At 41.3% G+C, this 22,840-nt stretch overlaps 1 protein-coding gene across 1 annotated transcript; it reads right to left on the bottom strand.

Moving 5' to 3' along the window:
* Positions 1-248: 248 nt before the first annotated feature.
* Positions 249-21,579, bottom strand: CFAP97D2 (CFAP97 domain containing 2). The gene is made up of 5 exons (XM_054565763.1): positions 21,538-21,579; positions 10,055-10,135; positions 8,976-9,094; positions 2,272-2,421; positions 249-438 (listed from the first exon to the last, which is right to left on the bottom strand). The coding sequence occupies exons 1-5, from the start codon at positions 21,577-21,579 to the stop codon at positions 249-251; spliced, it is 582 nt and encodes a 193-aa protein (XP_054421738.1).
* Between the last annotated feature and the right edge of the window lie 1,261 nt (positions 21,580-22,840).

The raw sequence follows: 22,840 nt of genomic DNA, 5'->3' as shown, positions 1-22,840 counted from the left end.
CAACATGCTAACACAGGAGGAGGGCACTGCTTGAAATTCTATGAATCTTCTCTGCTATCTGGGAGAGAAAGCTTTTCAAACTGCTTTCATTCCAAGGCCTGAAAGGCCAAAAAGGGCCCATAGCCCCCAAAGGGGGAAGCCCATTAACACATTTTGGGTACTCATGCCCCTCACCAAGGCTGGCACCACCTTTACCTGTCAATCAATATGTAACTTCTTCATCCCCGTCCTGCCAACTACCTAAGTCCTCAGAACAAAGGACCTTGCCCTCTCTTGCCCTTGCTACCCTTGCTCTTGCTGTTCGCCCCCACCCCAGCAAGGCCCATTCTCTTCCCTGAGAACCCATCACCAATCAACCCAGCTTGCACACTGATGGACTTGCTGATCTGTAATTCTTTACTGCATCGGTGAGAAGAACTGAGTTTCTGGGAGTTTCTCCTGTAACATAGAGTAAAGATACACATGAAGGTAGGATGATTGTCATAGTTTCATTGGAATAGTGAAAAACTGGAAACAATGTAAATTTCCATAGTTAGGGAAATAATTTAAGTTAGGGCACATCTGTACAAAAATAATTTCTAACATCTCAAAAAGAATGGAGAAGATCTTTTTGTACTGACATGAAACTATTTCTAGGATATGTTATTGCAGCCATTTTCAACAGGTGTGCAGCAAGAGGCACGCTGGTGTGCTGCAAGAATTCTTAAAACATTCAGTACCTGGTTATTTAGTCAGGGGCATTGACCTCTTTTCCCTTAGATTGTCAAAAAAAAAACAAACAACCTACAACAGCCAACACAACAGCTGTTTGCTGTCAAAATTATACGTCTTTGTTTTTGTCAGATTGGCAACAAATATATTTTTTGGTGTGCTGCAGAATTTTAGTAATTAGGAGTGCTATGATATGAAAAAAGGTTGAAAATTGCTGTGTTATTGAATGAAAGAAGCAATTTACAGAAAACTACATATAATGATTCCTTTTTTGTCTAATCAAATAAATAATAATGAAGTCAGTGTTCATAAACAAGTTGTTAATAGTGGTTACTTACAGGTCAAGAGAAGCCCTACCTTTTACTTAGACATTCTGTACTGTTTGATATTTTATTTTTTACAATAAATATTAGTTTTATAATTAAAAATAAAGATTTGAAACAAAATGTTCATTTTAAATGTAAATTGCAAAACAAACTAAATTTTCCAAATGCCTTTGTAATTAGTAATTGCTTGTTAGTTAAGCATCTTTGCAAAAGATATTAGTTTTCTCCGTGCCTCAAGATTTTGTAAGAAATGTCCAAGGCAAGCAGCCAGGAAGGCTGGGGACTTTTAATGTGCCTACAAGGTAAGGGAAAGAGGGCTAGTAGAGCCAACGTCAACTCCAGTGCCTTTGGGGTCATCAAGGACCTCAAGGAGCAGGACCCTTTGGGAGAGGAGGAGCACAGGATGGGAGCCTGTGGGGATGCGTCCCAGAGTATGCTCAGGGAGGTAGGTCTTGGGGACAGGAGTGTTTATTTAAACTTTGCTATCATGCATTTTTCTCTCTGATGGACTAGATTTTGAGGGAAAGCAGTGTGTCAAAATGTTCCACCACATAATGGCTATATATTCAGGTAAAGAGAGTGAGTGAAGATTTTACAACTCTTTCAGTTAATTTACTGGGACATTCATAAGCAGAATAATTAATGACCAAATTTCATTTTTCTTCATTCAGGATTATGGTTGTGCTAGCCAAGAGGTTAAGTTGAAGAAGGAGAGTTTAGAGTTTAGAGTTTAAATTATCTGGCAAACTTTCAATCACTGAGTTTCTTTGCTTTTCTGGATGCAGTGTGGCAGCTAATTCAGAATTGTCACATGATTTCCCAATGAGGTTTTATGCATAATATCCTGCTAAGTTATTATTTTTCACCAAATCTTTCTCCCACAACCTATAATCAATCAACTGAGCTCATTTTATCTCCTCATAGGTTTTTTTTTTTTTTTTTTTGGTGGTTTTTTATGTGTATGTGGATGAATTTATCAGTTGAGTCATTGTTCTGTGTCTTCTATTATTAGGGTATGACCATTTGGCATATGTTTGTTGATGATAGAATACCCTAAAATAGCTAAGAATCAGTGAGCCCTTATGTTTGATAAATCTGAGAAAGTAAATGGAAATTTGAGATAGCTATGGATTTAAAATGAAAAAGAAACCACAGGTACTTTTTCCCTTGGCTTGTCTGCCAACTCCCAGGATACTTTGCAAGGGCATGCTGGTACTTCTCAGTCCTTGCCCACCTTTGGCATGAGTCTTCCTGCCACCTTTGCGTTCTATAAAATGGTTCTGAGTCTGTGATCCTTCCCGGAATGATTTTGTTTTCTCTTTGCGGCACATTACTTTTCCTTTGAATTCTGCGAAGTTCCTGTTCTCGTTTCCCCCTGTTTAGACTAAAAAACAAAACAAAAACACCATAGATATTTCTTGAAGTACTGAGAAAGTTAAAGCCAGTGACAGAGTTCCCGTTCTGCATTCAAGAGAAAGCGCCTGAGTGCCAGCAGGACAAGAAGGGCTCCCAGAGAGGCAGTGTTTGCTCTCGTTCACTTGTTTCACAATTAGTAGCCCATGCGTCTCCAGGTGCCCCAATTGGGGGTGCTGGGCCTCAGAGGTGAACACAGCCCTGAACTCAGGGACCTTATGGCCCAATTAGAGAAGATGGCATGTAGAGGAGAAAATGTGATGCAGTGTTGTAGATGCAAGTGGGGACATAGAGTTGGTAATACTCAGGGCTTCCTGAGGGCAGTTAGATGTGGCAATCAGGGGAAGTAATGCTGCGACAGAGGCTTGAAAGATTAGTGGATGTCACCAGGCAAGCAAGGAGAGGAAGGACATCCCTGATGGCATGGCACATCTGGGAAGCATGCAGTGGGAGGTCGACAGAGGCCTGTGTGCAGCTCAGGGAGTTCTGACTTATCTTGAAGGCAATGAGGAGTCATCGAATGGCTTTAAACCACATTCAAATGTGTATTTTTGATCAATGTGGAGAAAGGATCGGAGAGCATGAGGCTGGATGGGGTATCGATTAGGAGTCCTCTGCAGTGATCCAGGTGAGAGGTGACGAAAGCCTGAGGTAGGTGGCTGCATTCAAATGAGGAAGGGAACTGTGAGAGAGGAATATCCGAGAACAGCTGTCTCTCCATCAGCTGTGGGAGCTCAAAGGAACAAGGAGAGAAAAATGAAGCACAGGTTTTAGGGTCAAGTGACTGGGTGAATATTGGGAGAGTTGCTGAAATAGGGAATAACAATGGAGCATCATCCACCATCAGAACATTTATTGAGCACCGTTCTAAATACTTTATACATTCTCTCCTTCATTGATAACAGATTGCCATCCATTGTTTGATATACCACCAAGAAAGAAAAATTGCTGCCAGCAAAACCACACCACACCATGCGTGGTAGGATGCATTTCCACTTCAGAGCCATTAAAGTGCATGTGTGCGCTCGTGCGCGTGCATGTTTTAGAAGGGGGTATATCTTAGAATCTAGGAAATAGAATTATCTCATTTAATCCTTAGAGGTTATTACTAGCCTTAATGACGTTAAAACTTGCCCAAAGTTGCAGAATGAATTAGTGGAGGAGCTGGAACTTGAGCACATGGCTTCATGTGGATTTGAGTCATTGTGAAATCACCTGTTTAGCTGATGTTTGTGGTAACAACAGAGCTAAAGATGCAGATGTATGAAGAAATCTGCAGCATCAGAGTGTGTTGGAGGGAAGGCAGGGGTAGGGAAGGGGCACCAGCATTTACTGATAGGGAGGAACTTTTTGACATTTTTCATATGATCTATAGTTTTTTGTTCCTCATTTCCTGTATTACTGGCTGCTTTTGTGTTTAATGGATTTTTTTTTTTTTGTAGTGAGACATTTAAGTTCTTTATTTCCTTTTGTGTATATTCTATAGCTATTTGATTTGTGTTTGCCATGGGGATTTCAATTAACACCCTAAAGTTATAACACTCTTAACTGAATTTATACCAACTTAACTTCATTCATATACAAAAACTGTTCCTTTACAGCTGTCTTCTTTTTTTTTTGGTTATTGGTGTCACTAAATTATATCTTTATACTTCATGTGCCCCAAAACATAAAATGATAATTCTTTTAAATGAGTTAGTCTCTAAATTATACAGAAAACAAGATTTGAAATTACAAACCAAAGTTCCAATAATACAAGCTTTGATATCTGCCCATGTATTTACCTTTACTGAGATCTTTATTTCTCCATATGGCTTGAAGTATTGTATAATGTCCTTTCATTTTGCCCTACAGGGCTCCCTTGAACATTTCCTGCATGGAAGTTCTAATGGTTATAAACCTTCTCAACTTTTGTTCACACGGAAGTATCTTAATTTCTCTCATTTTGAAGGACAGGTTTGCCAGATACAGGATTCTTGGTTGACAGCTTTTTTCTATTAGCATTCTAAATGTATCAGACCACTGCCTGTAGCCTCCAAAGTTTCTGATGAGAAATCTGCTCATTATCTTACTGATGATTCCTATATGTGATAATTTTGTTTCTTTCTTGCTGCCTTCAAAATTCTTTTTCTTTGCAAAGCATGATTATAATGTGTCTTGGCATGTGTATCTTTGAGTTTATGTTTTTTGAAGTTCATTATGCTTCTTGGATCAACCTTGGGGGGTTTTCAGACATTGTTTCTTCAAATATTCTCTCTGCTCCTTCTCTCTCTTCTCCTTCCAGGGCTCCCACAGTGTGTACGTTGGTCCATTTTATGGTGTCCCATAGGTCCCTTAGTTTTTGCTCTCTTTTTTTTCAACCTTTTTAATTCTGTTCCTCAGATTTGATAATATGCATTGATCTGTCATCAAGACACTGTCATCTTCTGCCTACTCAAATCTGTCTTTGAATACCTCTAGTGAAATTTTTTTCATTTCCGTCATTATACCTTTCAGCTCCATAATTTCTTTTTCATTCCTATTTAGGATTTCCATGCCTTTATTGATAACTTCCATTTTGTTCACACATCATTTTCTTGACTTTCTCCACATCTTCCTTTCGGTTTTTGAGCATCTTTAAGAGGGTTGTTTGAAAGTCTTAGTCTAGTAAATCTGGCATTTTTAGGGACAGTTTATGTTTATTCATTTTCTTGTTGATGTTCCTTTGAGTGAGCCTTATTGTCCTGTTTCTTTGCATGCTTTGTGATTTGGGGTTGAAAACTGGACATTTGAATCTAATAATACGGTAACTCTGGAAACCAGATTCTCCCCCGTCTTAAGGTCTGCTGGTTTGTTTGTTTGTTGTTGGTTTGGTTTTTTGTTGTTTTGTTGTTTTTTTTTTTGATTGCTGTAAGCTGTCTCTGTGCCAAAGATCAACCTGACATATAAACTTTATGTCTTATTTCTTTTCTGAGCCTTTCCTTGGTCATGCGCAGTAACTTTCTAATTTTCCATGCAGATGAAGTTCTGCTTGAATATCCTAGTCTTTAATATCTGACTCTCAAAAGGGGAGAAAGAAAAATGAAGGTAGGGTAGGGAAAGGACACCAATCCTTTTAATTCCCTGGATGTCAAGTCACTTCAGCTGGAGTTACAATGGTCTTGCAGCAATGAGGGTGGGTACAACAAGAAGGGCTGCCACCTTTTCACCGGCATGTTGAGGATTAGAAACAGCAATCCATGATCGCAGAACTGACCTGATATTTGGAAATTGGTCCTTTTTTCTCTGCTTTGGCTCCCACAAGCTGCTCTAGGATCAGGTGCACAGCTGCTTGTCCCAAGGCTGGAAGTAGGGGGTGGGTATTTGTTACTTTGCTAAGAGCGGAAATTGACTGAAATTAACCAGAATTTGCCATCCAAATCTTAACAGACTCCAGAGTTCCATAATAGTTACTTCATACAGAGTCTGCTGTCAATTGTAGTCTAAGTGGAAAGACAGATATTGCCGGTGCTTCCTACTCCAAAATCTTCCCAGCAGGGAACCTTAATTACCCTTTTAAGACCTGTTCTTTTAAGATGAAAACTCTTTCCTGATCTCATACAAGTGTCTTGGATAGGTGCAACCATCAGCACAATGAGAACATTTTCATCACCCTCAAAAAGAAGCCCTGTACCCTTTAACTATTAACCCAGTAGCCCTTCATACTATAAACATTTATGTACTTGTGACCATGTTTTCATTTCTCTTGTGTATGTAACTAGGAGTGGAATTGCTGAATCATATGGCAACTCTATGTTTAATCATTTGAAGAACTTCTAGACTGCTTTCCAAAGTGACTGTACCATTTTATATTCCCACCACCAATAGACGAGGGTTTTGATTTCTCCACATCTTAACCAACACTTGCTATTATCTGCCTTTTTGATTCTAGCCAACCCAATGGGTGTAAATTGGTATCACATTGTGGTTTTGACTTGCATTTTCCTGATGACTAATGATATTGAGCATTTTTGCATGCGCTTATTGGTCTTCTGTATATCTTCCTTGAGGAAATATCTATTGATATCCTTTACCCATTTTTAAAAAGATTTTATTTATTTATTTTTAGAGAGAGGATAAGGGAGAGAAACAGAGAGGGAGAGAAACATCATGGTGTAAGAGAAACATCAGTCTGCTGTCTCTTGCACAGCTGCAGCCAGGGACCTGGCCCACAACCCAGGCATGTGCCCTGACTGGGAATCGAACCAGCAACTTTAGAGTTCACAGGCCAGCCCTCAGTCCACTGGACCACATCAGCCAGAGCACTTTACCAGTTTTTAAAAGTGGGGTATTTATCTTTTTATCATAGCCTGTAACAGTTCTTCATATATTCTAGATACAATTCTTTTATCAGACACATGATTTGCAAATATTTTCTTCCATTTTGTGAGTTGTCTTTTCACTTTCTTGATAGTGTTCTCTGAAGAACAAAAGTTTTAAATTTTGATTAAGTTTAAATATCTTCTCTTTTGTTGTTCATGCTTTTGGTGTCATATCTAATATTATTGCCAAATATGAGGTCAGGAAGATTAACCTCTATGTTTTTTTCTAAAAGTTTTATAGTTTCACCTTTTACATGTAGGTCTTTGATCTATTTTGAGTTAATTCATGCATATGGTAGGAGGTAAGAGTCCAACTTTACTCTTTTACATGTGAATATAGAGTTGTCTCAGCCCCATTTGTTGAGAATGTTATTCTTTACCCTACTGAGTGGTCATGGCACCTTTGTTGAAAATAAATGGACTATAGACAAATGGGCTTATTTCTGCACTTAATTCTATTCAATTGACCTAAATATCTGCCCTTATGCAAGCACCACATTGTTTTGATTACCATTGCTTTGTAATAAGTTTTGAAATCAGGACATATGAGTCATCCTTCTTTATTCTTCTTAATTTTCAGGATTGTTTTGATTACTTGGTGTCTCTTTCAATTCCATATCATTAGAACCAGCTTGTCAATTTCTACAAAGATATAGCTGGGATTCTGATAGGTGTTGCACTGAATCTGTAGATCAGTTTGGGGAATATTGGTATCTTAACAGAAAGTCTTCTAAACCATGAACATTGGATTTTTTTCCCATTTATTTAGGTCTTCTTTAAATTATTTCAACAGTGTTTTGTAGTTTTCAGAATGTTTTGCATTCACTTTGTTAAACTTATTCACAAGTATTTTATTCCTTTTGATAATTTGTTCCTTTTTTATTTTTTAATCATTCTTGTTTATTCTATTACCGTTGCTCATCTTTCCCCACTTGGCCCCCCTTCGCCCAGCCCGCCCCCATGCCCACCCTGTTGTCCATGTCCACAAGCCATTCATACATACTCTTTAACTAGTCCCTTCCCCTTATTCCCACCATTACCCTCCCCTGCCTCCCCTTTGGCAGCTGCCGGTCTGTTCCATGTTTCCGTGTCTCTAAGTTTTGTTTCGGTCATTAACTAACTTTGTTCATTAGATTCCTCTTATAAATGAGATCACATGGTATTTGTCTTTCATGGACTGGCTTGTTTCACTTAGCATAATAGTCTCCAGTTCCAACGATGCTGTCACAAAAGGTAGGAGTTCCTTCTTTCTTTCTGCTGTGTAGTACTCCATTGTGTAAATGTACCACAGTTTTTTCATCTATCCATCTACCGATGGGCACTTTGATATTTTTGTGAAGAGAATTACTTTTAATAATTTCATTTTCAGATTGTTCATTGCAAATATATGAAAATACAATTAGTTAACTTTCGTATATTGATCTTGTGTCTTGCTGCATTGTTGAACTTGTGTATTAGTACAAATAGCTTTTTTTTAGAGTTTCCTTAGGATTTTTCATATGCAAGATCATATCATCTGTGAGTAGAGACTGCTTAACTTCTTTCCTCCCAATTTGGATGCCTTTTATTTCACGTCCAGTGAGACTTGGACTTCCCCACCCTCTGATGAAAATGAAGTCAGTTCCTCTTGAGGAGAGATCAGCAGCAGTCTGTTTTATGGTCTGCCTGTCCTTGCGGGTAAAACTGCCCCGGAGCTCTGGAGCTGGGAGTGGGGATGATGGTAAGCTTCTCTCCAAGTGACACTTTGGATTAACTGTTATCCTAGGCCCCTTCATTGCAGCTTTAAGGTAAGCAACACTGAAAAACGATTTTATAATCAGGTTAAATATCTGTCTTTAAAGCAGAAAGCGATGCTAGGTTTAATGTAAGCTGTCCCAGGAAAATGGAGGTTGAACCATAACTCCAGGTTTTAATGACTGTGATTAGACAGTGAGTGCAGCCAGGAAGCCCAGGATGTTCCTGACACCCAGGCCAACTCCACCTGCCCCAAACCCTCCAGAGTGAAGCCGAGTCTCAGGTAAAACTTTAATTCATGGACCACAGAGAAAAATGCAATTCCCTGGCATATGGCTGTCTTGAGAGAGGACAGAAATGCTTCACTCTGGCTCATGGGCAATGCCCCTGCTCAGGCCCAGGAGCCAAGCGCTCAGTGTCCCTCCAAGTTTGGTGCTGGCACCCCTGTTACCTCCTGTGTGTGTAGTTGTTTCTACTGTCAGTCTGTCCCCTGGTCCTCATGATGCAGGATAGCTTCTGCAGCAGCAGGCGATTGTCCCTGTCTATGACAGAAAGCCTTTCCTCCTCCAGCTGTGGAGAGACACACAAGGAACCTTTAGAAGCACCCGCTGCATCTGTGCTCTACTGTGCACTGATTTCTTCAGAGGAATCTTTCCACCCCACACTTTGCCTCGAGTGCCCTGTGGGTTTTTCCTTGCTTCCCCAGATATCAGCAAATGCAGCTGTGGTGAGCTTTAGCAATGAGTGCGATGTGCGTGGACTCCTTTGTCTATGAATTGGAAGACATTAGGATGGAGCCAAATCTCCTAAGCTGGAGTGAAAATAACAGCAAGGATGACATGATTCTTTGTAAAATTAGATCATCCTCTAAAACTCTGACTGTGACAGTGACGATAATGAGGAAGTCACTGCATTTTAAGAAAGATATTTTATACTGTTCAGAAGAAAAAAAGATTTAAGCCAAGAGGAAACAATAATTTTCCGGCTTTAGGTTTTTAAATTGATTGATACTCTGATTGGCTCAGAACTGGTTACTTAGTTTTTGTTCTGCTCACTTAGGCTATTATTACTTACTAGGCACACAAAAAACCCCCACAGCATTTTGCCTTTGGAGACATTACTGTTAGCATAATCGTGTGATTCTTATTTTCATTAGATGGTTTAAGCTTCAAGAAATAAATATTCTGAGATGGCCATGAAATGGCCTGATATAAATAAATGATACCGATTAATCAATTGCTATAGAACTGCATTAAAGAAATTACCACTGTGAATTTCCTCTCCTCCCTCTCCCTCTTTTCCTCAAGACACGATGGATCAACAGGAAGACAAGAGAAAGATCTCTGGTGCAATTACCCAGCAGCTCCATTTGGAGCAGTGACAAAGTTAATTGGTTGCCTAAATGGCATTTTACTTTGATAATAACTTGTTTATTTCTCACTGAGCCTGCCTTTTCCATTTTCTTGGGTCTTAAAGCCAACATTTTCCAGTTAACTATGACGGTAGCTGAGAGGTAAAACTGAAACACACCTTGAGCTTCTTGAGGTTCAGGTGGTGGTGGCTGAGAGACAGTGGGGCACGGGTGTCCACGAGTGGCTGGGCATCCTGGACCTGCGGCACAGAAGGAGTGGTGTGACCCCAGGCACACTTGTAGTAAATCATTAATGTGGACTTAGATTGCGCAGTTTCTGGGTTGCTGGCACTAGGGATGTGTATAGATCATTATTCTTGCCACCAAAGCTTCCAGGTCAGCCTGTGGCAGAAAGTTCTGAATGAGGCTCAGGACTTGATTCAGAATCCGACTATCCCCTGAAAGAACCAGGCTGCCCTCAAAAATGAGCCTATAATGTCATATTCAAGTGGAGAATTAAATAGGTACAGAGTGAGGATTCATTAACCATACCCCCAGCTGACATTTCTGTCCTGCACTGTCCTGCCAAAGGCCTTTAAGGCAGTGAATCATGTCCCTGTATCCACCTCATTCTAATCTCTGAGCCTCCAGCAGTATTTTCAGGATGAGCACCTTAAACATTGATTAATGCAAAATGATCCCTGCAGAGTAACCTGTCAGAAAAAATGTACAAATGAGGAAAAATTTTTATTTTAAAATGTGATGGACTACATGCACGAGGACTTTTACCATTTGCAATAAAAAGGAATCCCCCCCCAGATTCTATATAGATACTTCCTTATAGATTTCACTAACTAGTGGGACCTATTAGCTGGTAATCTGAAAGCTACAGCAGTGGGAAGCTCCACCAGCTGAGTCTGTCTAAAATGCTAGCGTGAGCATCATGCATTCTAGGAATCAGACCCACGGAGTGTGTGCTCATGCAACAGCGCACGTGTCGGGAGAGCCAGGAGATGGGGAAAGGGCTAGATGATGAAAAGGTTTGAGTAACACACTCACTTTGGAATGCTTTTAAAATTTTATTTTGTTTTATAATGTGCAGAAATGTTTACATGGCTCCGAAGTCAAATCTGTGAAACTTTTTCAAAGTGGCCTAAGCCCCATACCTGTCATTTTTGCCCTATTCCTTATTGACAAATCTAACTTTACAGTTACTCCTTTCATTTCTGAAAATATAAAGATATATAATATGTGTATATGTGTAAATATATCTATGCATGTGTACGTATAAATATATACTTTTTTACCACCTCTTTTTTAGGTAAGCATCACATTTTACACATTTTCACCCCATTGTTTTTTTTTCATTTCAAAATACAGTCTTGAGATAACTTTATAGTAATACATACAGATGTTTCTCATTCATTTTTATAGCTGCATAGTACTTTGCTGTGTGAAAGCATCCTAATTTATTCACCCAGCTCACTTTTGATGGTCATTTTGGTTAGTTCCACTTTTGCTATTACAAATAATGCTGCAATTAGAATCTTTTGCAATTTTTTGTTTGTTTGTTTCTTTGCCAATGTGCATCTGGATTGGATACTTAGAAATGGGATTTCTGGGTAAAGGAAAAAAGCGTGTATCATTCTGTTAAACATTGCTAAACCACCCCCTGCCCCTGAACACAGGCACAGGGCTGTGCCCTTTTGCCCACCAGAGCCCTGCCAACAAGTTTGGAGATATTTGCCAATCTGATAGTTGAGAAATGGTATTAGAGTGCAAGGTTAATTTGCATTTCTCTGTTATAAGTGAAGTTGATAATCGTTTTATAGGTTAAGAGCTATTTGCAATTCTTTTTATGTGAACTTCTGTTCATACCACTTGCCTATTTTCATGTGGGCTTATTTATATTTTTCTTTTTCTTTTTAGAAGTTCTTTATATAAGGATATTAACGCTTTGTCTGTGATATGAGTTGTAATTATTTTGCCCAATTTATATATTTTTTCCCACTAATTCTTTTGGGTTAATCAGTTAATTTAATCATTTCATCCCCAAGTAGGAAAAAATATCAATTTTCTTGCCTAATGGATTTATTTTGTCTACTTGCATTGGCTAATACCTCCAACACAATTTAAAAGCATTTAAGAGATTGTAGGTATCCTTGTCTTATTTCTTACTTTATAAGGAACACTTTTAATGCTTCTCTATTAAGATACTGGCTTAAGGATGAGACACTTATGTTCTATTAGGTTAGAGAAATATCAATAACAATTTGTATTTTAATAAGGTTATTTTGATTTTATTTCAGCATAAATATGTGTTCAAGTGTAAGGTAGAAGGCCCTGTTGAGATGCCAGGCTGAGGATGACGTGCTGGATTCTAGAGATGACTTCGGACACAACAGTCTCCTTCAAGTCTGTTTTCTCCCCTCTCCTGTGTCAATGTTTCTTATATTCCCAGGGTTCCCAGCCAAGCAATAAGAAACAAACTTACTCTTAAGACCCGAATTTCCCCTACTGTTCATATGAAAGAAATTTCTTCTAAGCCAAGTTTTAATGCGAACAGGTGAGGTTTGGAGTGGCAGGGGAGTCTTGCTGCTTCTTTACTGCTGCTTCCAGGAGAGCAGGGTGGCTCCCACACCCGAAGCCCTTGCTCCTCCTCGCCCTTCTTTCTGCTGCAAGCCCATGTTTCTCATTCACTGGAGCCTTTAGCATCCGGACCACAGTTTTGTCTTCCCCTAAGTGAGTTCTGCACCAGGGAGACAGCTGTGTCAGGACTCCAGGCATCGTGCTCACATGGAACCGGCCCTTTGGGAAGCTGTGCTTCAGTTGTCCCATTCCTCATCTTTCAGTCCCTTTCTTTTCAGTTTCTTAGTTGACTGCCCAAGAGTGACTCCTTGACCTTATGTGGCTCCCAGCATCTCTCCTGACTGGCTCTCTGTCTTTACTTCATCCCTTTCCAGGTAAGATCTGTGGCCCTCCTTTTAACACCTTGTGCCAGAATCATTGGTTTCCTGGCCCCAGGCCCTGCTGCTGGCCACAAGCCAGATTGGGGTGTGCCAGCACTCCATTGTTAGACCCAGCAACCAGGTGTTTCTGGGACGTCGCACAACTGCATGCATCGGTGCTGTGTGAATTAGGCTCCCCAACCACACCTGGGGCCCGTGCCCACTGTCAGTACACTGATTCCATCATCTCTTCACTTTCTACAGTGACTGTTTTGAATCTTCCTTAAACTTGGAGTGCTTATTGACCATCTACCCCTTATCAGGGACAATTCAAAGAGGCGGTGCTAATTGATTTATACTTGTTACTATCATGCGTACTCTTTTTAGTCTTCCCCTAGCAACAACTATTTACTAAGAGCATGCTGTGTGCTCTAGGTGCTGAGAATATCTTGGTGACAGGAAATAGCCACCACCCTCACAGGCTGAGTGGTGTTACATCAATCATGAAGAGACAGGAGACGGCAGAACAAGGGACTACAGAGTGATGAGGAGGTGTGCTTCTTAGAGAGGGCACAGACAAGACTGTAGGAGACCAGAGGCCTCCCTAAAAGGAAGTGAGATGAACCCTGGAACAGCTGGCCAAAGAGTACTCACTGGGACTCTCAAGAGGTCAGTGGGTTCAGGGCCCAGTTGTGCATGTAGGCACCGGGCCAGCCTTGCAGCAGATGCCACCTGAGCCTCTCTGAGGCCACCGTGTCACATCTTAAGCCAGACAGGCAGAACCTTCAAGGAATTGATAAGCTCGCCTGGGTCTGGTCATCCTGCAAAACCTTGGTCTGCTGCCTAGGGGGATCACTTCAGAGGGATCGTTCCAGAGGATCAGAGAGCAACAGCCTTTTCCAGAATATCCCCTTAGAGCATTTCTCAGCCTGGATGAACACAGATGTAGAAGCATGACCAGCCAAGCACTAAGCAGCTGGATGGCTCCGTTGAGATCTCACAGGCAGAAGACCATGGTAGGCCATTTTCAAACCACATGGTGACCTTCTCAAAAGACATCCACACTGGCATCAAATAAAATGGAAATTATAATGAATCTCTTCACAGAGATGAAAGTTGGCTTTTTGTCCCTGCTGGAGTATGCTGTTTTCATAGGGGAAAGGGTCCTTCAGATCTTTTTGTCTTAACATACTTTTGAGTAATTTATGAAAAATTAAGTACTTTATAATCATATGCCTTAATTGAGAAAAGGGTGGTCCTAAAACATGACACATGAAAAACATAACCTGTTTAATGGAATGTTTATTGCATAGCAACATACATGACCAACTTTTTAAGGAAATGTCATTTCAACCATTCCATCTCTGAAAAGAAAATTAGCTTTTGGTTTCCAGGGAGAGCCCTGGCATTTCATGGTTACTGTTTTGGGGGCCTCACCGTGAGCTATCAGGGCCTGGCATCGGCCTTTCCTACCTTTTTCCTGTGATCCTGGTAGGCTTTCTCCCATGTGCTCTGCAGGCAGGCACTTCTGCACGGAAGCATCAGTCTGGGTGCACTGCGCATCTCAGACACCACCACCAACCTGCTCCCTTCGGAGAGAGACTGGCTCAGGCTGAGGTGCAACCCTGGAGAGGGCTGTGTTTGCTAGGTCACGTGACAGTCGTCATGGCATCCAAGCTAAGCAGAAAAGAGAGAGGGCTGGAGAATCGCCTGTGTGTGCTTAACAAAGAATTGAATAATCTTCCATTCCAATGAGTATTTTCGCAGGAGCTCTTGAATGGCTTAGTGCTGACTGCCCCTAGCCTCCCCCATACTCACGACTAGGTCAAAGAATTTTTCCTCCAACTAAGTTTTTCTCCTTTCTCTCCATCCCTCTTTCCTTTCTTTCTTCTTTCCCTCTCCCCTGGTCTTTTCCTTCCCTTCTTTCTCATGTTTTCTCCTTCCTTCCTCCCTTTCTCATCTTCTTTCTTTCTTATCTTTTAATAATTTATAATAATTTCTAATTTTTATTTGCTATTTAGGTGGCATATCTTCATTAAATTTTGTTTTCAATTTATTTGAGGATTAGTTATAGAAAGTTTTAGCTATTTTAAGCCGTTTCCTGCTCAGTGGCTTTTATGTGGTTGGAATGGCTTTTTCCATGAGACAAATGAAGCAGAAGTCATATTGGCATATCTGTTGAGTCATATGTTCATCTTTGTTGAAGTCATATATATCATTTTGGAGATGACATGATTAGAATTGGTTAACAACAAAATAGCAATATTATTTTCATTTCAGAATTCTAGTCTTCATGACATTACAGTATGCATTACAGAAAATGTTGTAGTGCCAAATTAGTGAATGGGAACTCATTGTTCAGCTGTGTGTAAATAAAGAAAAGGGGCATTTTATGAGAAATCATGTTCTGCCTATTAGCATGATTCAGTGCCTGTCAGTCTGAAAGAGAATTAACCAAGCTTAAATTGAGTCAGATTTGGGAAAAATAAGATGTGGATAAAATCAGAATATGATTGTCCTTTTTCTTGCTTTACACAGCTGAGTTACATGTATTGTGCTGGTTCTTATGATCTTCAAAATTATGGTAAAAATTTTGCAGACTGGTAAAATGGTTTCTGTGCTGACAGTTAAAAAGTTGTCTGGGTTTTTCATAGAACTTTCTTATCTTTTTAGTTCAGAACTGCCCATAAGTATTAACTTTAGAAAACTATGCCCTGGCTGGTGTGAGTCAATAGATTGAATGCTGACCTGCAATCTGAAAGGTCGCCGGTTTGATTCCTGGTCAGGACACATGCCTGGGCTGTGGGTCAGATCCCCAGTAGGGGGTGTGTGAAAAGTAACCAATTGATGTTTCTCTAGCACATCAATGTCTCTCTCCTTCTCTTTCTCCTTCACCCTCTCTCTGAAAAATAAATCTTTTTTAAAAAAGGAAAAAAACTACAAGAAGATAGATGTAAGAATTACTGTTTAAAAAATACAGCCAACACTTTAAGACATAAGACTTCATTAGGATTTCTTAGCCTAAAGAATCTCTATGTCATATTCAGAGGAATTCTATTAAAATAATTTCCTTTACCGAATAATTGTCTTTGGTCAAGCCCAATATTAATACTTGTTCAATAAATATCTGCTATTAATGGCGATGGAAATAATGATAATATTAATGAATGATTCCCCATCTGAGTTTTTTGTTGTTGTTGTTCAGACTGTAGGGCTGGTTCTGCATGATTCTTATCTTTCCCTTTTCCTGAAGCCTTTATGCCACACATGCTGAGAAATTTCTAACAATACTTAGTGTTGCTGCCAGTCAATTGCAGGGTGGAGGCCGTGTTCTGTCTAGTTTGTTCACATTCGTGTGGACAGATCACGGATTGAGGGCAAAGTAGAAATTGGAGGGGGTTTTTAATAATGGGAGCACTCATAATGTTTTGATACACATATTGTTTTCAATGCCCCCTTTCAAATGAGAGCCCTCAAGTAAGAGTCCAAGCCATGTATGTTTATTCTTAACTGACTAACCACTCAATTAACATTTGCTATTTGATTAGACTCAATGGTACAGCACAACACAAAGGACCTGGGGTATTCAACATGCCTCCCATCAATCGCGTGATCCGCATTTCAGTGCACCCACCCACACAGGCTCACACTAAATATTGGTCCTTACCATGTCTTAACAAGATCAGACCAGAAAAGTCAGTTAACCAGTAGCTCCTTGGAATCTATCCTGAGGAAATAATCTGAGACACTGATACAGATTCATACACATTAAAGAATTATTCATAAAAGTGGAAAATTGAAATGTCTGGAGTTTAATTAATAGAAAGTATCAATGTTAGTTTCCACTAATGTTCTTGTTCTAAGATCTAATCCCTGACACCACTTTGCATTTTGTAAGTTTTTAAGTAGAAACTACTTTTTTTTAATATTGAGCTTGGTTTGAATATTTACTATCACACAGTTTCTATTCACGCCCTGCAGGAAATAAACACAAAAGCCTATCTTTAATTTGATTATTCAGATAATAACTGTATGTTTGGCTTTGGCCTTCATCGGTGCTTTGGCCTAGTTTTGACTTGAATTGACTTTATTAAAAATGCCTTGAAATGTTGCCAAGTGATACGTATCCTGAATATGTGAATGCCATTGCATACAATTGATTATTGTATTGTTTATAATAAAATATATTGCATAAAGGCTTTGTGATATATTAATTAAATCCTTAGTGTTCATAATTCTTTTTATGTGTCCCACAACTATAACTTCATGCTCGAGCTTCGGTTTTTATGTCCCCCTACTCTCCCACATGAACAATGAAATCAAAACAAAGCAACAGACTTCATTCTTTTACTTTTTTAATGGATTTGTTTTAAGAGAGAGAAGACGAGAGAGAAAAAAACATCAATTTCTTGTTCCACTTGTTTATGCACTTAGTGGTTGATTCTTGTATGTGACCTGACCAGAGATTGAATCCAACAACCTTGGTGTATTGGGATGATGCTCCAACCAACTGAGCTGTCCAGCCCAGGCTCAGGCTTCATTCTTTTTCCACAGGACAGAGTAGTTTAAAAACAAACTCAAATTACTTAAGATTCATTCAACTTTTGGAGGGCAAATGCGCTCATAGTATTGTATCACAGGAAAAAAAATTGTGTGTCCAGTGCGCTCTGTTGTATGGGTAACTAACTCAAGAACCTTAACTAAAGAACCAGGATGCCTACTTCCAGTAGGATGGGCCAAGCTACTTTCCTTCCACTGAAAACAACTGAAAATCCTGGACGTTGTCTTAAGTGCATTAAGGAGCTGGCAGAAGTGTCAGGAATTTACAAGCTATGGTCAAGGAAATCAGAGCCCTGAGCCGGCACACAGAGGGCTCTTCCTGGGGGTGCTTGTGGTCCTGAGAGTTGGAGTCTTGGCAGGTGAGAAAGACAGGTGGGGAGACTAATAGGGGACAAAGGCTGCACACTCAGGAGGAAGGGAATCAGAAATAATTCTCTCCCTAAAAGCAACTGCCAGGTTATTGCAGAGCAAGGGCAAAATGGGGGAAAGTTCCTGCAGCCCATATGTGCAATGCCTAGACAGCCAAAACACCCTCAGATAGTGAAAGTGGCTAAAGTAGCTCTGGCCCGATGGTTGTCCAAGGTGCCAGGGGCGGGGCTGGGGGGTGGGGCGGGCAGTGATAGCGCTGCCTCCAGAGCGTCAGACTTACCCAGTGCCTGTGTGGCACGAACATCAACCACAACCAGAACCAGCAGAGACCTCAGAACAGACTCCTTGAGATAACAGATACTGAAAACACAAGACACAGATTATAGGACAACTATACTTGCTGTGTTTTAAGGAGAAAAAAAAAATGATGATGTTGGAAATACCTACAGGGTACAGGAAATCACAAAAATTTTAATACAGGAGGAACATTTACAAAATTTAGCCATATGCTGAGCAGTAAAGTCAAGTTTCAAAGGCCTGCAATCACACAGATAATGTTGGCAGTGGGATTGAGCTAGGAATTAACAGCAAATGATAACTTGGAATCCCATGTATTTGGAGATGAAACGATGCCGTTTTAAGGTCAAGAACATGATAGGGGTGTCCCACATGAACTAACAGAAGGCAGGGGGATTGCTGGAGGGAAGGGGGTACCAGGCAGAGGGGGACAAAGGGAAAAAAATTAGGACAACTGTAACAGCATAATCAATAAAATACACTTAAAAAGAAAAAAAAAAATGTTAGTCCTGAAAAGATTCAGTGAAGTCTATTAATCCTACACTGAGGATGTCTAGGGAATTAATCCACAAGAGAGAAAAAACTATCTACACAAACAATGGATTCCAGTGTCATTTATTTACTGCTACAGGGGACACCTGTGTATATTAACATGATGGCATATAGTGCAGCTGATACTATTACAATTGGAAAGATTATAAACTCAATAAAACAAAAAACAAGTTGTTTCTCTTATATAAGATTCCAGAGTGTTCACAGGGCCTAGAAAACAAAGTTACTTTGTTAAAGATAGGAATGAAAAGATTTTAATTTTGAAAATAGGTTTTATCTTCTTTGTGTGGTTGATTTTTTAAAAATTTATTTGATGTGCAAATTAGGCCTTGATCACACCATTTACAACCCACCCCCTTCTCCCTGACACCACTTCTCTTATCCAAAGAGCTTTGAGAATTCAACTAACACATAACACGCCCCTTAAAACCCCCACTCACCCCCTCACAAGACCAAGTCTCTTCTAAAGCAAACAAGAATCTCCTTGGCCTCTGATGTCGAAACAGTGCATTCCTGGGTCCTCACATTTTCTGGTCATGCGGTCAGTGAATGCATCTTTGCTTAATCAGCCCCACGCCGTTTTCATGGCGTCTGACTGTCCTAGGGCATCTGCCGAGGGGAGACTATGTATCGAGAAAACACTAAACAGTGAACGTTTCAGGGCCACAAAATATTCCTGAAAAGGACATCTGGAAGGGATTTTAAGGGCACTATTCCTCCTTTTTCCTTCCTCCTCTTCCAAGCCAGCCTGAGTGGAGAGCTGATTTGAATTTTCAGTCTGCTTTTACTGGGAAACCAGGGCAAAGCTGACCCCACTGGCAGTCTTGCCAAGGGCTCCCAGTGTGAAGAAAGCAAGGGCACAGGACCCACCATGATCAGAATGGGTGCAGAGCTGGGGAGCTCTTTCCCAGGATCTCCACCCCAAGTTTTTTGGGGGGTTTTTGTCTGGCTATAGAAGGCAGTGAGACCTTCAGAGCCTTAAAGCAGCTGTTTTTGGTCACCAGTTACTGGTCCTCAAGTCTGGCCTTTGGTGAATGAAGCTCAAGCCATCAGCAGAGGAGGGTGGCTCCCTGGGGGTGAGGGGGCAGGGAAGCGGCTGCTGGTGGAACAGAGGAGTCCGCGGAGCAGCCAGTTCCTGGAGGGGAACCCACAGGCCCTGCCTGCCAGGAAGGCTGCTGGGAGCCGCCTTTGATTGGACACTGTCTTCATTGCTCTTGAAGTTTGGGCTCTGCAGGGGCACAAACTAAACAGGATGTGTGTGTTCTTAGCCCCCGGGGGGCCTTGTAGGTCCGACACTCCAGATGCCCGTGAGCACTTCAGGCACCCAGGGAGGGAACAGGGCCCCAGGCTCTCAACCCCACTGTCCCTGGCTGCCATTTTAATGCAGATGTAACTGTAAAATAAATAAACCATTTTCTCGTCGTAAAAACAAGGAAGTAGTTCATAAGTATTTTTGGCAACGTAGCCTTCCCTTCAAGAAAAAGGAGAAAATGAAACTGAAAAACAAACTACCCCCTCTCCTCCGATTTAGAAGGAAAATAAAATGTGAGAAGAGTTTAATATCCACCCAAATAGTAATGAAGTGCCCCGACCTTCCAGCGGGATAGCAGTTCTGGACAGGAATTGCTCCTGTGGTTTTGTGTCTCACCTGTGACTGGTGACTGCGGGGTGCTGTTCTGGCACATTTTCAAGGGACCAGGAGGACGCCGTGAATGGGAGGCTTCATCTCCGTCCAGCTTGATGACTGTGGAGCCTTCTCTCTGGCAAAGCTAGTCCCTGTGGCTCCTGAGCCTGTCCCACCACAACCTCCTCCACCCCTTCTCTTTCTCTTCCTTCCCCACAATTGCCCATCAGAATTCCTATTATTTCGGAGACAGTGACTTCCACTTGGGGCTTTGGGTGGAAAGCAATCTGATTAGAGTTATGCTCCCCACCCCTTCCCACGCTTTAATAAGATTGCCTGTTGCCTAATTGGAAGAACTTCAAGCAAGGCAACTAGAAAAATGGTCTAATTCAGGGTTTCTTAACGTCAGCACTATTGACATTTCGGGCTGAACGGGTCTTTGTGGCCGAAAGATTCTCAATGCCAGCGGTAACCCCTCCCTGCCAGAGTGACACCAAAATTGTCTCCAGATGTTGCCAGCTATACCCTGGGGGAGAGCTGAGGGCTAGCCTCCCCCAGCGGAGAACCATTAATAGGTCTAATCTGTGAGGCTTCAGGCATGGTAACTAGGTTAATTTTGAGGGAGATCCGTGAAATCAGAACAGAGAGTTGCCTTTCATGTGTGCTAAAAGGGAATCTGTTAATGGATTATTATTAATTGCAGGCAAGCAGGAAGGACAGACTGGCCTGAAGAGTGTGGACTCATGAGACAGGCAGGTAGAGTGAAATGCTGCCCGCCCTTCAGAAGGGTCTGTGCTTCTCGTGAGGGGTCTTGCGAGGGGTTGTGAGGATGGGTGGAGTTACGGGAGACGGAGAACAGGAGGCGTAAGCCAGGAGGCTGGTAGGCAGTTGTGTGGTACGAAGTGCAATTTCTCCCCACAACCGTCAAGTCCTCAGTAAAGTCACTAAGCTCTCAAAACAAAAATGCGAGTGAATTTCTTTGTGGGAAATCACAGTGTGTGCCTGCTAGTTCAAGACCAAACAGAGGAAGCATTTATGGACACAGCAGCAGAGATGAAGGGCCCTGGAGGTAGGAAGATAGGACAGAAATCATGGAAAGAGTAATAGTTCACAGAAACTGTGCTTTTGGAAATTTGGGCCAGTAAGCATGTGTGGAAGCAAAGTGTGTGCTGAGGAGTGCACCCCTGATAGCAATTAAGAACTTATGTTCTAGAAACAAGACAAGTGGCAGAAGCCCTGGGCCAGGAGTCCAAAACATAGAGTCGAATCCCAAGTCTGCTATCTTGATGCTGTTTTTAGGCATGTCACTCACCTTCTTGTCCTCAATGTCCTTAAAAGTGAGACACAGGGACATGATACCTTAGACTTGATATAAGAGGAAAGTAAGACCACAGATAGAAACACTTTGAAAAAAAAATGCTCCCCAAATCTCAGGGTTGAACTTTGTGTTCTCTACTTCGATCTTCCTCAATTTACAGATTTTTGATGCAGGAATAACCACAGGGATGGGGAACTCAGACTTCCAGGAGAAACACATTCAATTTAGGACAATGTGAATTCAGAGAAAATAATTGAAATGGTCTGAAACTTGTCTTTTCATAACCTTTAACTTTTGATTCTAATTCTGCCAATAGAAGTCACATTGAAGAAACAGATGTCCTCCTGTATATGACAGTCCTTTCAGTATTTGAAGTGTCTGTAATATGTATCCCTCTCCCCTCTATACCCCTTCCTTAGGCTAAGCTTTTTCAATTCCATTAATTATTCTTTAAACAATGAATGAGGATTCCTCAGAACAGCTATTCACAGGCGAGAGTGGAGGGTATGGAGAAGTCCCCTGTGTGGAACAGAATCTGGTGGGTAGAGTTCAGACCGTGCACCCGACCCCTGCCCCAGAAGATGCTGATAAACCCTCTTCACCCTGGTGGTTCCCTCTAAGTGCCATCTCTCATCTCCCTTTCCCCACATGGCCATTTGGAATTCACCCCTGTCAGTATGGAAAGAACATGCCTATCAGTGGAAGTGGTTGGTCATGTGGGGTGCAAGAAAAAAATGGTCAAGTAGCCTGGATATATTGTCCTAGTCCGGTCTCATATTTTCAATAAGGAAACTGTGTCTCAGGGAGGTTGATGGGGCCTGCCTGGGGAACACAGCTCCCCAGGCCTGAGATTGTTAAGATATACAGTTCTTAACTTCTGTTTTTATAAAGTCCCCCAATTGTGACGAGATCTCATCATCTCTGCTCTCTTCCAATTACATTCTTATTATAAATGGTGTTGCAGGTGCCCTTTGGGGTGCCTGCCTCGCTCCCATGACAGCCTGGCCCTCTAGGTCCCTAGCTGCCATGTTTTTACCATACGATGCCCCTACCCCTGCCCTTGACCTGGGCTCCAGTTGATTGAATCAATAAAGTGATCTCTTTAGAAATTGGAATTAGAATTTTTTAATTCAGCTAGTTCATCTGGGCACGTTCTGGCACCAAGACACCCACAAAACCTTGGGAGACAAGGGAGCCGTCTTCCATCCAGTAGACACAGGAGCAGGCAGAAACGGCCTTCAGAGGGGAGAAGACTGAGAGGCGTCAAGAGGCAGGCAGAGAAGCGGCACCAAGAGGC

Source organism: Pteronotus mesoamericanus, unplaced genomic scaffold, assembly GCF_021234165.1.
Source record: "Pteronotus mesoamericanus isolate MK-2021 breed Mesoamerican mustached bat unplaced genomic scaffold, CSHL_Meso_final contig_169, whole genome shotgun sequence".
Lineage (NCBI taxonomy): Eukaryota > Metazoa > Chordata > Mammalia > Chiroptera > Mormoopidae > Pteronotus > Pteronotus mesoamericanus.
This window is presented reverse-complemented; position numbering and strand designations above follow the sequence as displayed.

Bases quoted from the DNA above. Each gene is read 5' to 3' on its own strand.
- CFAP97D2 (XM_054565763.1), bottom strand. From the start codon at position 21,579: ATGTCCCTGTGTCTCACTTTTAAGGACATTGAGGACAAGAAG. The intron at 9,095-10,054 runs GTGTGTTTCAGT...GTCTCTCCACAG, and splicing joins TGAACCTCAAGAAGCTCAAG to CTGGAGGAGGAAAGGCTTTC. The intron at 439-2,271 runs GTGGGCAAGGAC...TCTATGTTACAG, and splicing joins CAGGAAGACTCATGCCAAAG to GAGAAACTCCCAGAAACTCA.